The following is a 14,240-nucleotide window of genomic DNA, read 5'->3' on the forward strand; positions in this document are numbered from 1 at the left end:
CTCATGGTCACTGCTCCTTCCTCGCTTTCCTCCACCTCTCAGATCTTTCTAACACCAATCATGTCTTTGTTGCTTTGCTTGCTTCTGTTAATTCTGCCTTTCCAAACACTCTCCCAGGTGTCCTCTGAAGCCTGACATTTTCTTGCTCTCAATGGAAAACTCACCAGAAAGACCTCTGATGTAATTTCTTTCATTGATCTCATACCTACCAGGTTTACACTATCCAACTCCACATGCCAACATAACTCTTGAGATGTCTTCTCAGATTCCTCGACAAGATCAAGAATGTATTTCTCTCTAGACTGCCTCCACTTCCCTTCCCAACAACACATAGTTAATTACTGTCCTTTTTGTCAGCAGGCCTGAGGTTTGGGAGTGAGGGGTTATCTGCTCTTTGCCACCCTCAAGATCTTCCTTTAGCTTTCCCTTCTCTCAGCTAAATGCCACCCACGCACTTACTACCTCCCACCCAAATGAGGGGATGCTCAACAAGGGCATGCAATATGCTCTCCTTCCACACCTAAAAAACCCCATGCCATAACAATAAAAGCATACCACAGAGGAGTATCAACTTCATGATGCTGGGAACCTCTACAAACTAGCAGCACTGAGTATTTGCGCCCAGAAACAAGTTAACTTTGCTAGACAGTGAGTCATATCCTTTAACACCAGAAATTTTAATACATGGCCTGCTTTGACCACAATGAAGTTCTCAGCTGTTACAGTAATGTAAGCTGGAAGTACCTATCTGCTCCAGAGGTGTAATGGAAACAAGAGTGAGATGATGGATAGCATAACTTGCCTTTAATGCACACAAGGCTTATGATTTCTGTTAATCACGTAATAAGGCAATGGGGCATTTAATTTACAAGACTGAATTGTTTAGAATAGGGAATGCAGATCACTCAGTATTGAGTTTGTAAGCCTGAACTTTCCTGCTACAGAGAAGTTTAAGTGTTTGTAGACCACAATAATTGTAATGATAATAATGGGAGATAGGCAAACATAAGTATCTGGTTAAAAAATAAATTCAATTAAGTGGTTCAATTGCAATGTGAAATATAGCCAGATAGGGCTTTACATGAACACATGTATTAGATAGGGCTTTTTTATAAAAAGGTTTGTTTAAAAAACAGTCCTTTGAAACTCCCCTAACATGATACCTTTAGTATGTTTTGGTCACCCTGTTCTGCCAAGTCAAAGAAACTACATTTTACAAGCTATATGAAAGGAATAACTAATTGTTAACAAGCCTTTCTAAGATTGCTTCTGTAGCACTAATAATAAAGGAAAGTTAACTTATCCTGCTGAAGTAGACACATTTTTCTTTTAATAGCATTACTGTAACAGATCAGAACCAAACTTAGCAAAGACAACCAGTGCTCACTAGAATCTATCTAATCACAATCTGTTTTCCTGTTCAATATTTGGCCTAAAAGGACACTCAACAAAAGTATTGTCAAGAAATATCTAAGGCCTAGTACATGCAGATAGTCCCCTCTGAATGTGAAAATTTACACACCTGTGAACATAAAAGTAACTATGACATTTGATGTCAAGGACACCTTTGCATGTCTCTCAAGAAATAAAAAGCTTTATCAGCTTGTCTTAGCTATCAGTAAATAAAAGGTGAGACATTTTAATCTAAAACAGGGAAAGTATACACGTTTTCCTTCCAGTGCTCCAGTTACCATTTGTCCTACTGTCCTATGCTTGTAGCAACACCCATTAGAAATACATAAACCCAGCTAAATAAACAATCTCATGGCCTTAGTTCACATTTTGTTAGGGTAGGGTTTTGTTCTTCACAAACAGGCCACCAACCTGCTGTAACTAACCGGTATCTCTGGCTGGCACTATCTGTAGAAGGTGACTTGGACTGAAGAAACATGGGAGGTCAAACAACTTCAAGTCAGAGGAACAGAATTTCTGAGCATAAGCATGTTCCCAGGAACAGCCAAGCTTCCTCTTCTGCTATCCTCTGGCCTCATACCAAGCATGTTACAGAGGAGGAAGGTGGTGAGCCACAGAAATCAAGATGAGTTGATTAAACTGATCAAAAACTTACATGTGGGAGGGACAGCAAGCATCGGCTATTGCACTCATATGCTTCTTTGTGTCTTCCAAGTTCATTTAAGGAGCGGGCTTTCCGGAAGAGTGCTCGGATATTCTCCTTGTCAAGACTTAAAGCCTTCTCGCTGTCTTCCAGCGCTTTCTCATACAATCCCTGCATGGAAGAGACCACCTCGAGTCAGCTGAGGCACAGCAGACCAACCCCTCCTTCTGTGTGAATGCAAACATTTTATCTCCCAGCAGGAAACAGGAACACAAGAGGCAGCTGGAAATACATATATTACTTCATACACAGACCAGCATACAAACACACAAAACAGAGTAATACAACATTTTGTTAAGTCTTGGAAAACTCAAAACACTCCAAAGTCTGTGAATGCCAGAATTAAGGCCACTTGAGCAACCTTATCTTGTCTGCCCCTCTGCCTTGGGCATGTTACATTTGACAGTGTTTGATTATGTGACTGCTTGCTAATTTTTCCTCATGGTACTCAGCCTCATTACGAACAAGACGGACCTGCTCTAGGGTTGTGCCATAAAAGAAAGCTGTTATATACCTTAGGAAAATGGAAGCATGCAGCCTTTTAGAGCCTGAGCATTTCAGAATCCTTTTCCATATGTGTGCTGAAAGTTCCATCAAGACCCAAAGCCTTCTCACTGTCTTCCAGTGCCTCACTTGAGGATGCAGGAGCCTCCAGAGCAATACTCAAACAGTATTCCAGAGACATACTCCGTGCCAGAAGGCACTGGATTGTACTAACTCCTCACCGACGTGGACCAGAACTCTACTGTCAGCACCTTAGGCCTGACCACCTCTCCTTCACATCCTTCCTCTGCTCTTGCAAGACACCACAATAGTGGGGAGATATGAGAGTTTTCTGTCTGTCATTTCCTCCAGTGTTGGAACAGGGAGCAGACAAAACCAATCGAAACCCCTCTTGACATCTTTTCCAATTGCAGGGCACTGCAACCATGCTGTCCTCCCCGGCCCCTGGGAATGACTTGGGAAGGCACTCACCATGGCAAAGTAGCAGGCAGCCCGGTTGACATGCAGCTTGCACAGGAGCTCCTTTGGGATAGTCACCTCGTCAGAGGCTGCGTAATCTGCCACATTCAGCCCTTCTACATACTGTACCAGCGAAAGCTTGAAATCCTTCTCTCGAAACAAATCATTGCCCTCTGCAAACAGGTTTCTCACCAGCTTCTGCAAAAAGGCCTGGACAGTAGGAAGACAGCAAATAGACTGAAGTGGATATTCAGAGGCAGGAGAGGCTTCCCAATTTCCCATTCCTTTCCATATGTTTTAGCAAACTTCCTGCCCACCAAGAGTCTCCTGCCTCCCCACACTCCTGTAAAACATCAGTCTTTTAATAGAGGAGAATAATCCAGTCAAATCTCCTTCTTGAACACTCAAGTGTCTTCTCCTTTCCCTGAAAACCCTCATTGTCAGAACCTTAAAACTTTTAAGTTACAGACAAGTTGTGACAGACCATTCCACGCTCTCCACTTTTGGTATATAAACTAATGGCTGTGCAACAGAACAAATCTTGCTAAGCAGAGGGTTCCCAACTTCAGAAAAAAAATTTTTCATTACCTCATAATCTTCTTGTCTTAGGGGTAACGTGGACCTGAAAAAAAGAAGAGAAAATGCTTATGAAAGAGGCATCCATGCAAACAAGGGCTTTTGTCTGAAGAAGAAATCATCTTTCTGGTCTTGTGCTGACGATCTCAGTAAGTTACTGAACATTTTATCACTTCAAAGGCAGCTGGTGCAAAAAGAACACAATTAGGGAGCATTATATTCAGTGGTGGCCACAGTGGTGTCAAGAGATGGTCAGGTCCCAAAGGGATTTGAGAGTAGAGGAATCTTATTCTCAGCTATTTTCTGCACATACACGATCCTCTGTAAAGTGCCTTTAGACAGCCATCTGAAAAAAAAAATCTTTGAGAAAATCCCATGAGAGGCTGACATGGAGAATACAAACTTAATTTAAGTGCATCTGGCTCTAATGAGAGGAACCAGACTGGCACTCAAAGACCTCCTCAAATCCTTTGTGAGACCAAAGACATACAGTGATAAATGCTTGATCACTTTGCTCTGTGTTAACTCAGCCACATGTCTTTAAGCCTACATCACAAAGGAAAGGGAGAAAACATTGTAGGTTTGGGAGGCCATTTAACTCTACTCCAGCTGTCTTGGCCAAGGCTGCCAGGCTGCGCCACAAAACCGGCAGTGCTTGTGTGGATAACACCTACCCCACAACAGCACTGAGACTCAGAAGGTTCTGTTCTTCAAATCAGACCATCCAAGACATCCAGGCTTGGTCCACATATACTTATTTTTTCTCTTAAAGGAGAAAACAATAGGCTTTAGAGAAATCCTTAGCACCTTCCATAGCTCTCCTCACCTTTGAAATACAGCATTGTATAAAGATCTTATTAGTCAGAGAAAAATTTTTTTTTAGATTTCATCTAATCTAATCCTCATCTACTTAAAATTAAGTACAGGAAATGCCATGGCTTTGTAAGAAACATTCATGCTGCTTGTAAAATTGGACTACCTCTTTCACATCAAAACAAGCCAACAAATGACATTCAGAGTTCAAGATACACTCCAGATGCATGAACACCACCCCATATTTCTAAATAATTTTCTTTCCAGGAACCTGGTGCATTTTTATAAATGTTGTCAAAATAAACTTCACAACTGTTTCTCTGAAACTGGGTTATCAGTGCCACTTAGTCTCAGAGAGGGGTGAAAATATCATTGCCATGCCACAGGATACAAATATGCAATATGGAAGATCTGGCTTTTTTTCCTATTTTAGAGGCACAGTTTTCAGTCACAATAACTGCAGGACTCAAAGCAGACCTTTAAAAAAACCCCAAACCAATCTGATTACAATCTTGCTCTTCCTTACTCATCACGGAACCTGGACCCAAGTCTGAAGCCTTTACTAACTCAAACATTGGAGGAAAAAACACTACTACAGTACTTTGTAAGGAAGTACTTGGACTTGCAAATACTACAAAAGCAACCACTTAAAGCCCTAAAAGGCCAAATGATATTCACAAAAGAATGACCTGAGGCACCTACTAGACTGGCAACTGTAAAAGAGCCTAGGTCATCTATTTCTCCTATAGGCACCATATGGGGGTACCTGGCAAGTCATTTACCTTGCTTTCACCACCTACAAAACAGAAACACTACCTTCCTTCCTAAGAAAGGTGGGATAACCCTGTTGAGAGAGCACTTTGAGATCTTCACACTGAAGATGAAGTGAAAGGTCCAAGTACTATTAGCATTATGCTGACTATAAAGATCATCCTGGAAATGCAGTGGACAGCAAAATGCAAGGAAATTAAAATGATAGAATTCTGGGTTTAGAGAGCTGGCAGGACAAGAAGCACCCTGAAGAATCATAGTGAAAATCCTCAGGACCAGTATCTCTTTCCCATGCAGCAGACCCAAAGCGGGAACAGGGGAACTCACTTTCTGCCATCCTCAATACAAAACCAACTGCCTCCAAAGCCACAGGAAACAATGAGGTTGTCCACTTACTGAATGAACTGAAGTCCTTTCTCTATTTCTTGTTTTCTCTTCTGTCTCTCCATTATAGTTGCTGCAGAGGAAGAAGAAAAAGAAACAACACAAAATGAGTAATTTTAGGTCTTGCTGACAACTAAGCAGCACACTATTTCGTGTGTGCCTGAATTTACTACTAACAAAATGTTCCAGACCAGATGCCCGAACACCAAAGCCCATGATTTATCCACACTGCAGATACAGAACAGCAAGCAGCTCACTACCAAGTATCTGCTTTTTCTCACATGCCAGGATACATGGGCAAAGAGGAATGACTTCAATTTGAGCTCTCTACTTAGGCTGCCAGTAAATAAAGCAATGAGAACCAACTGTTGTCATGACTGCCTTCTAGGAAAGGGAAAAAAAGTAATAATCAACATTCCCTCTGCACTGGCAGTCATTTCAGGAATTTGTGCTGGGACCCTCCCATGATAAGCAATTTTAACCACCATTTATCTAGCCCAGATTTAAACTGGTTTACTGCATGACATATGAAACAAGTAATCTGTAAAAGGTGTGTGGAGGCATATCACAAAGAGGGACACAAAGGAAGGAGATGGAATTGCTTGTCATGGTCCACATAAAAGGACAGAGATTAATCTATGTAATGGGAAATTTTGTGCCGAAAATCAGTAGGCAAGAGCAGCACAGACTTGTGAATGCTCCTTTGGAGAGGGAACAGGGCCCCATCCTGCAGCTGTTTTAAATTGGGATGGGCAGTGTCTGAGGAAGGCTCAAGAGAGAGTTATGCCCACTTAGTCAGGGACACAAATGGGTGCAATAACTTGTCTGGGTTTGACCGAATGGGTCTCTGCAAGCACAGACAAATAAGTAGTATGACAGAGCCATTTTGGAGTAACGTCCCTTTTCTCAACTAAAATGGACTTGAATCACACCATAAAATACATGAGCTTCATCCCCTGCAGTTGGAAGCAAATCTTGGAACGGCTCCTGTCTGACCTCTCCCCAAGGCACACAGGTCTGCCATACAAGAAAAGAATAAGAAAGGGGAGAAGGGATGATGCTTTGTGGCAAAATAAGAGTTGCTGGTGACAGCAAATTTCCCATCCTTGCTATCAACCAGCTGTGATTACAAACAATGCTCAGCATTTGAAGACATTTGGGGACAAAGGCAGCAAGCACAGAAACACTGAGATGAGATGGAGCTGAAGACTCTGTACCTTCCCAGCCTGGGGATCACAAGAAAAACAAAAGTAATTTCTCTACACTACAACAGCTTGGAGAGCATTATTGCCCAGCTGCCTTTTAGATTAAGACCATCATTATCGTTCTACAGTATCTATATCACATTCAGTCTGAAATAGGGTGAAGAGACCTTTAAGGTATGTGAAAATCAATCCTGACAATTCAGCAAGCCCTTATTGATTGTGCTCTGCACCATGCAAAATGTAGAAGAATTGATACCTGCCCTTTACCAAGAAGGAGAGTTGGGGGAAGGGGAAAGGCAGGAGTGAAAGACCAGAAAGAAGTGGTAGCAGAGGGAAGCAAGAGCTTGAGAGTGACACTGTACAGATCGTAAGTCATCACACATTAAATCTGAGAGCAATCTAGTCCGAGCAGCAGGTAGAAGATCTCAAGCAGCTGCATTTGGAACAGGATGGGCAGTGCAGCAAGAAAGGGAAAGCCAACAGAGAAGGTGAGTGATGATCAGTATCTCTGCAAAGGCTTTTAACAGAAGTGATGCAGGTAGACTTCAGTACAACACCAACAGAAGGCCTGGAATGATTTATAAATAGCCTGGATAATGAGCAATCGGGAAGAAAGAAGGAATTTTAACAAGGAGACAGTGAGGTTAATATGATTACTAATGCTACAGGCAGACAGGCTTGAGGGGTAGAAAAAGAGACAGAGGCAATTAATTTGATACGTCTCCCTTGTATGAAATTCTGCAAAGGCAAAAGAAGAGAAAAGGGACAAGATGAAGAACAGCAGTAGGAACCATTTCCATCTAGACAGCATGAAAGCCATGAAAGAGGACAGAGCAACCGCAGGGCACTGTAGGAGAAGTGCAAGGGCCAAAAGAGACAAGGGTGGGGGAAAAACCACCACGGAAAATGACAAGAGATAAATGAAGGGGCAGAGGGCAAAAGAGTCAAGTGGACCCTCACAAAGAGTCCTAGTGGAAAGCACAGGGAGGAAGGAGGGGTTTCTAGCTCTCTGGTCCCCAAGTGCCTGAAATGCCCCAAACAGCTTCACATCGGACCTCCACACATGCACCCTCTGCCCATGGTCCAGGAGCTCCAATTCAGCTTGGGTCTAGGCATACTGTCTTGTCTGAGCTGTACTGTAGCTGGACCTGTTCTCAGTCCTATCTCCTGGACAAACCTTGGCCCTACACTGCTGGTAGCTTGTCTCCAATCCTGTCTCTGGCACCATCTCCTACTGCTGGACTTGCTGGGTGCTGGGTGGATCCTAGACCCAATTCACCACCTCATCTTCTTTGAGACTGCTGATGGATCCCTGCTATCAGCATCTTGTTCTGTCTGGGCTGTTCAGATACAGTGGGACTGTACCCTAGTTAGTGAGGGCACTACTGGTGGCTGACATCACCTTTGGCTACTAGCTTATCCTCTCTGGAGGAGCAACCTGGCTCTTGCTGCTCTCTGACATGAGCCATGACAGAGAACAGAAGTCAGGAAAGTGAAGCAGCAGCCCATGGATCTGATGGAAAGGGAGATTATTGGTGACTGTGGGGAGAGCAGTTTAACACTGTCCGGTCATTACAAAGCAATGGCTGCACTCCAAAAATGTTGTGGCACACCTTCACAATTGTGTATATCCACAAAACAGATCATCACCTCAAAAAGCTTCTGATATGCACAGCCTACTTCAACTTCTGCTTCTGAACTCAGCTTTTGAAATGCTACTGCAAGGAGCAAAGAGGAGATCAGTACCTGTTCTCATAGCTACCCTGAACCCACTGCTACAACATCCTACACAGCAGGATGTGAGCGTGTGTTACAATGAGAACTAGTTACTGTTGCTTGCCCACAGAGAAGGGCATTCATCCATTACTGACCAAAAGCTGGAGTGGAGCCAAAAGACTACAGGGAAAGGCTCCAGAACGTCTGCTTCCTAGAGTTACCCAACTCTTTCTTGTATCCTCGATCTCCCCTTGTTTTTTCTCTCCTCACCACCACTGCCACAGCATCCAACGTGTATCTTCATTCTTGCTTTATGTGGATGGCTGACCAACTTACTGCATCTGCAAGTCCCACAATACCCAGCAGCAGTTTTGATTCTTGCTACAAAACCCTCATAAAAAAAAAACGCCATGCCCTGCACGCTGTTTACTCTCTGCAGTCCTACCCTCACCTTCCACAGTGAACATTCTCCAACACATGACCCTCCATGCTCTTCTTTAGACATAACCCACAGGCCTGACCTCCTCTGCTCCAGACTGTTGCTCCCTGATACTGCCCCATACTCCTCTCTCCTTACAAGTGGGCGACCAGCTTCCTCTGCTAAAGCTCTGTCACTCCTTCAGGCTTATGTCATGACTTTGTACATAAGACTCATCTCCTCATGGCACCACCCTCAAAACGCACACTGCATGCTACTGCCCTAAGAACTTCTTTCACATATCCTGAGAACGAGCACCTTTCCCTCTGCATCTGACTCCATACCAGCACCCTCCTCCATGCATGGCAAACATCTCCCCTGTCCTGCCTGCCACACCACTGCTGGAGGCTATCATTAGGACTCCTTCTGCTCTTCATACCTCCTTCCCTGCCACCTCCCTGGCAAACTCAGTCACTTTTGTCTCCCCTCATCACTCCAGCCTCTTCACTGAGTCTCATTTGACCCTTGGACCAAGCTGCACACTCATCATGCCAGCAAACCCAACACATGGCAAGCCACCCATATGTGCAACACCTCAGTTCTGCTGACACCACACCATGGCTACTGCATAATTAATTGTAAGCTCAGAGTCTGTTTAGCTTTTTTTTTCTTGGTCTTCTAAATATTTTTAGAAACACAGCGGAAAACATTTTATGAACCAGTGTGCCTAAGCGTCCCTTTTTTTTCCCCCCACCAAATCTGTTTGTCCAGACTTGTTTGCTCAAATCACCAGCAGAATTCGAATCCACAGTATTTATATTCCCACTTCAAAGCTCTTATCCTTTCAGTCCGGAGATGTTTATCCTCTCTGGTTCAAAATCTAGAAAGGACTTTATTCGTGTAGTTTGTCAATGAGTTACAAACTGTTTGCTAGACAGAAATAAAATGCTGCAGACAGGCAAAATGGTTTTCTTGCCTTCAGAAGGAAGCACGAGCCAGTAAACAGGGTGACTCAACCACAAACTAGGTAGATACGCTCTACAAGACACTACAAGATGAACGCAAATACTTGAGTTTACCTTATCAAGGGCCTGGGTGTTATTCCCAACCCTGCTAGAGCTGAATTTGGGCAAAGTTTTTCATACTGTATTTCTGGGGTGGCAATGAGTTCACACTTGACCGACTTCCTGGCTTTGACTATAACGTTTCAGCCAGAAATAAGTGCGCCAAGATGCAAGTGGCAGGTTGCAGAGCTGAGACAGGAGCTCAGCCCCAGGCTATGTGCACCCTCCTCCGGGCAGCACATGGGGGGCTGCACCACGGAAGCATTGCACTGGCTGCAGTTTGGCCACCTCAGTGGTGCAGCAGGACAGGTAACCAGGCTCACACCGAGCACAGGACAAGCTGCACAGCTCACTACAAACATGGGTTCCCGCTCACTCCCGTGGCTGCTCTCTGCCATGCCCCCCTCCCCGGGTCTGAACGCTTCTCACAGCCCACAGCTATCAGGAGTCCCCACCACCAGCTCTGACAACCCTGTCCCTCCATACAGCAGCCACCCCAAGGCACCTCCATGACTGGTCTCCCACACCCCAGCGCCCCACTAGTCTCACTCCTGCCCCACGACACCATTTGGGGCGGCTGTCATCGGGGCACCACCAGCTTCACTCAGCAATACCTCCTGTGAATGCAGGGCAAGGTGGCAACAACCCACTCACCCCCAGCTGAAAATAAAAACAGTGACCATAAGTTTCCCCGGGAGAGAGCCAGAGGTGATGGCCAAAGCCTCAAGAGACCACTCCTGCCCTCATCACCCCATTTTCTGTTCTCCTCAGCCTTGTGCCCCACACATAACACCCCATGTATTGCAGGCCACCCCACGCATAACACCCCCGTGTACTGCCACCCCTGCCCCTGCCCGGGGAGCACCGCGGTGCGGCCAAGGAGCGAGGTGCGGGCGCGACAGTGATGCTCCCCATCCCTCGGCCACTTGCTCTCGGTTTCATGCCCACCGAGCTCGCCCTCCGCTGCCTCGTTTTAAAAATTAAATCCCGGGGCTGGCACCCACGCGGGTGGAGCGGCAGCCTCCCGCTCACCGCCGACCCCGCGCACTAGGCCGCCGATCCCCGGCCTCGCCTAGCGGCCACCGCGGACATAAACGCCACCTCGGCCGGCCGGGACGCAGAGGGGCCGGCGGCGCCTCCCGCACCCCCCGAGGCGCAGCCGGGCGCCAGCACCCCGGCATCCCCGCCACCCCAGCCCTGCTGGGGGGGTCTCTCGCCGTAGGATTTATCCAGACTTCCCCGGGAAAAGGAAAACAAACCAAAACATACTCTTCCTCCTTCCCCACCCCCCATCCGCTGAAATAGAAATCACACATCTGCAGGAGTCTAGGAGGCAGCTTTAAGATTAAAAAAAAAAAAAAAAAAAGATAACCTCCCCTGCCACCCGGAAACTGTCTAAAGCATTAAAAATTTTGAAAAAAAATTTTAAAAATCCCACAACCTTCTTATTAGATAAACTTTACAAGCCCCTACGGAAGATGCATCTGAAAAGCTATTTCACGAGAGCTTCTCTGCTGCTTCATGGGGTTTATACCAAACAAGAGGGGGAAACTGCAGCCTAAATAACAGAGCTGAACACAGCTCTCAAACCTACAAACCACAAACTGGCACAAATGCAATTAATACTAAGTTTTCCATATAAACCCAGGGGCTTTTCCCGTAGCTATTCACTTTTAGACTACTACCACATTTTTTTCAGGGGGTGGGATTAGGATCTCTGACAATTATTTTTTTGCAAACCCCACATTTTCGGCGGAAGAAGGGGTTAGCTTCACAATCTCATCCATATTATTTTTCACCACTTTTTTTTTTTTAAATTTGCAATTACACAACATTTCATCCATGCAGTTACTATCTGAAACCTTTACTTTCTAATAAGGCAACATACACATTTTCTTGTTTCTCGAGTCCACCCCTTTCTACACACACACACACACACACATGAAATCGGTTTAAGACAAAAATAATCCCCCCAAAATAATAATAAAGGACTCACCTCTCCTCGGGTTTCCCCACACACTATGTATAAACTTTCCTTGATAAATAGTATTGTATTACTAGAGATATTATTAATGTATTATTACTAGAAGTAATAATAATAGTAAGTGCTATTTAATTATAGAAGGCAGCATTCTGCTTCTGGATCGGCTGCCCCTGCAGCTCCCTCCATGTGCCTCCTGATCTCTTTACTTTCATTTCCAGGTCTCGCTCGCTCGCTCTGAGCTGCACCAGCAAGAGAAAATGCCTCCCTGCATATCCTCTGGGCCCTAGAGGCTACCGCTTTCCATTACAAAAATTCACAAATCTTTCCCTTGTGGTTGGTTTTGAGATTCTTTAAGGTGAATTATGCTTAAAAAAAAAATAAATTAATGAAAGCGCTTAAGCAATTGAGACTCCATTCTTATTTTAATGCAAGATTTTTCTTCTTCCTGGTTGCCTTTGCTGATACATAAAATATACCCCAAAAGAAAGCAAAGCTGCCTCTGCAGAGTGGATACATGCATGCGAAGCGCAGCAATGAACTGAACTACAAGACCCCCCCTCCCCATGGGATTATCACATACGTGAAGCAGTGACCCTTTTGCCCACCCGCATACATTTGCTGGAAGGGGGCCAGAGCCATTGCTTATGGCACAGCAATTATCTATTCCAGCCAGACCTTACCTAGTCCACTGCGCACTGCTGAGGGGGTTCCCTGTAAATAAGATCTTCTGAAAACATAAATCTTTGGGTGGAAAGAAATATGCAGTGTGTGTACATATAACATATTATTATTATATTATATACTATTATATATCTATTATGTTATATACTATTATACTATGATATATGTATGCACATGCATATATATTTTCATATTTATGTACACATATATGAGTTTAGGCACTTTCTTGGAACTAGATTTTTGGCTTGTTTCCGTCCCAAATCCCTCAATATTTCTAGAAAGTGAACTGAATCTCCAGAGCAGCCCATACCAGCAGAGCCCCAGGAACACAGTTGCGGATGGTCAGCTGAGGCCCCCCAGCACGTTATTCTATCATGGGAAACGGTTGTGAGGACAGAGATATACAGATCACCACAGACAGGGGGTTCATCCACCCCTGCTGAGCTGCACGACCATTAACTTCAAATAATCCTCTGAAATGAGGTTTATGCTAGGTCCCAGCCTGGCCTTCCTGGTAGGATAGTTTTTTTCTCCGTAAAGGATTCTGTCTGCCATCAGACCATCATTTCCAGACTGACGCTGGGTTAAATTATCACCTCTTTTCCAGTGTAATCGGTGACATGTTTATTCCTCAGTGTCTCGCTCCTCTATTTACAGTGACCCAAAATAGTGTCACTTTCTGCTTTGCAGCTAAGCAACTCCGACAAGATTCAGAGGCAGGTAGAAGGGATCATCTGAAGTGTACTGAAGTTGTTTAATATTTAAAACATGTTGATCAGAAAAGGAAAGACTCTATTATATTGAGTAGGATTGGCTTCTGGCAGCTCTGTCAACACAATAAACTGATAATTTATGAAATATAGGCTGTGAATTGTAAAATGTACCATATGACACTGGAGAACACTGTCTTACGCTCTTCACAATATTTAAGCACAAGGAACTTTTTTTTAGATATTATGATCCAAAGATTGCTGTTATTAATGGCTAAGACAATGTTTATTTTTATTATCTCTTCAGCAGATTGGTTCTCTCTTATTTTCAGGCAATGTCACTGTGACAATGAGTAGAGTGTAACCAAGCTGGGCCTCTGCTGTAGAAGCTGTTGGCCAAAATGTACATCAAATGACAGTCTCTGTTGAGGGGTGGTGGCTTTGGGCAGAAGACAGGTGGAACAGGCCTGCATGGGAAAAGTAAACATGAGGAGACCAGACATGCCAGGGCACACTGGGAGGGCAGCCTCACAGAGCCACTAAGCATCAAATGAGGCCCAGGATGCCTCCAACCCTGAAGCACCTCTGAAAGGCAAGACATCATAGCTGGGTGAGAAGGCAGCAGCCTAGGAGGAGCTGAGGAGAAAGAGGAACAAAACCAGAATCTACACACAATCAAGAGTTATACTGGAATGAGCACTACTTTTTAATTCAAGAACATTCATTTTCAAGACTACATTTCCCAATCAAATGTCACATTACACTTCCCTCCCACCCAATTTTCTTTGCTAAGACTGAGAGGTGTCCTGCAAGGTCATGATCCAGCATGTACCACTCCT

At 44.5% G+C, this 14,240-nt stretch overlaps 1 protein-coding gene across 13 annotated transcripts in view; it reads right to left on the reverse strand.

Moving 5' to 3' along the window:
* Positions 1–14,240, reverse strand: part of ZC3H7B (zinc finger CCCH-type containing 7B) — a 52,574-nt gene that overhangs the window by 36,786 nt on the left and 1,548 nt on the right. For 5 of the 13 annotated variants that reach the window (XM_055807614.1, XM_055807620.1, XM_055807617.1 and 2 more), the window contains exons 1-5: positions 12,023–12,541; positions 5,636–5,696; positions 3,668–3,701; positions 3,092–3,289; positions 2,069–2,227 (exon numbers count right to left, since the gene is read on the reverse strand). In XM_055807614.1, coding sequence (XP_055663589.1) covers positions 2,069–2,227; positions 3,092–3,289; positions 3,668–3,701; positions 5,636–5,688 — 444 coding nt within the window. In that variant the 5' untranslated portion in view covers positions 5,689–5,696; positions 12,023–12,541. Of the gene's footprint in view, positions 1–2,068; positions 2,228–3,091; positions 3,290–3,667; positions 3,702–5,635; positions 5,697–12,022; positions 12,543–14,240 lie in introns of those variants that run through there. The other 8 variants (XM_027786675.2, XM_055807618.1, XM_027786671.2 and 5 more) reach the window with 4 other exon arrangements.

Source organism: Falco peregrinus, chromosome 6 (genome assembly GCF_023634155.1).
Source record: "Falco peregrinus isolate bFalPer1 chromosome 6, bFalPer1.pri, whole genome shotgun sequence".
Lineage (NCBI taxonomy): Eukaryota > Metazoa > Chordata > Aves > Falconiformes > Falconidae > Falco > Falco peregrinus.